Source organism: Anneissia japonica, unplaced genomic scaffold, assembly GCF_011630105.1.
Source record: "Anneissia japonica isolate Jap-2015-1 unplaced genomic scaffold, ASM1163010v1 scaffold34052_len1552_cov195, whole genome shotgun sequence".
Classification (NCBI taxonomy): domain Eukaryota; kingdom Metazoa; phylum Echinodermata; class Crinoidea; order Comatulida; family Comatulidae; genus Anneissia; species Anneissia japonica.
Window position 1 is genome coordinate 1 of NW_022719138.1, and position 1,552 is coordinate 1,552.

At 33.0% G+C, this 1,552-nt stretch overlaps 1 protein-coding gene across 1 annotated transcript; it reads right to left on the reverse strand.

Annotated features, from left to right (window-relative positions):
• Positions 1-630: 630 nt before the first annotated feature.
• Positions 631-1,361, reverse strand: LOC117110856 (calponin homology domain-containing protein DDB_G0272472-like; the record flags this gene model as incomplete). The annotated part of the gene is made up of 2 exons (XM_033253689.1): positions 631-1,033; positions 1,115-1,361. Coding segments are annotated over 2 exons (650 nt in total), but the record flags the coding sequence as incomplete, so codon positions are not given.
• Between the last annotated feature and the right edge of the window lie 191 nt (positions 1,362-1,552).

Below are 1,552 nucleotides of genomic sequence, written 5' to 3' on the forward strand. Positions count from 1 at the left end.
CTGCTTTCCGTGAGGATCTTCTCTTAGGTGTGTAGCGGATTGGAACTCTTCTTTTCTTCTTCTTTTTAGGTTTCTTGCTCACCACCTTGGCATTTGTATCTGGAAGGTTATCAAGATTTTATAATGTTTGAACATAAAAAAAGAAAAAAATTTGTATCACATATTAAATTTGCAGTCGATTTTCTCTACAGCATTTGTTGTATATAAAGTATAGGACTATACTTTCCTCTGTTGATAGTAAGCATCACGATGAAAAACAATTCTAGTCAGTTTAACAAATTATTACATTAGTATTATTACATTTGTTACAATAATAAATTGATTTTTATACATACAATACTTTATTCCATACAGCAACTATTCCAAATCTATCACACAGTGGTGACAAGGGTGGGTTGCAGACATTTTAAGGGTGACAGGATGATAACATTTTGTAAACTCCAAATAATAAGAATGGATTTTAAGGATGTGCGAAGGGAGTTAATAAAGGTGGGTGGAAGGCGATGACTGGGAGGAAAACCTCAAGGCTGAGTGACTCTGTCCCACCATACAGTAACTTCATCCTTGCTTGAAGAAGGTTATATAAAAATTGAAAACATAAAAATGCAGATGATAAAATTAGTAACAAACCTTTTTCAGCACCGCTCATCTCTTCCTCTTCTTCATTTAATTCTTCATCCTCTTTAGTTTTTGGAACTTCTGTTGACTCTTCATCCATTTGAGTTGTTTCCTTTGTTTCAACTTTATTGTCTTTTTCCTCAATTGAATCGGATTTTTCATTTTTGACTGATTCCTTTGATGTCATAACTATCACTGATGCTCTGGCCATTGTTTTTTCATCCTTACAGTTTTCAGATTCATTCTTTTCTTTACTTTTATCTTCACTTTCTCTTTCTGCAACATTTTCAGCTGCCACTTTTTTTCCCTCTGAAATATTTTCTTTCTGTACTATAACTTCTGCTTCAATTTTCCCCCCTGTAGTATCTTTTCCTACGTCTTTAGTTTCTGTCGTTTGTTCACTCATCTCTGCACTCTTATTTTCATTATCTTTCATTTTCTCTTCATTTCCATTATTTTCAATGTCCCGTTTCCCTGTGTCTTTTTCTTCCTTCACTTTCGCTCTTTCTGTAGCATCTTCGATTCTTTCATCCTTTTCTTTTTCAATTTTCATTTCAACATTTTTTTCAATGCCTTTTCCTTCTATTTTTGCATCCCCAACGTCCATTTTTGCATCTTCTGTTTCATCAGATTTTTTCTCCGAACCGTTTTCATCTTTATCATCGCTACTTGTTGATTCCCCATCTTCTACAATGTCCGAACTTTTAAGTTCATGTATTATTCCAGCAAGTTGGTTTCTATCACTAAAACGAAATTTATGATAAAAGTTAATAAAAACATAGCCCAAAATTATTTCACATTAGTGGGTTTCATTTCAGTCGTCCAATAGAAAAGATTGGGGAATTCATATATTAGTGAATACCTATTATATTCAATTCAATTCAATTCAATTCAATTCAAGTTTTATTGTCAAACACAGTGAGAACATGGTTTG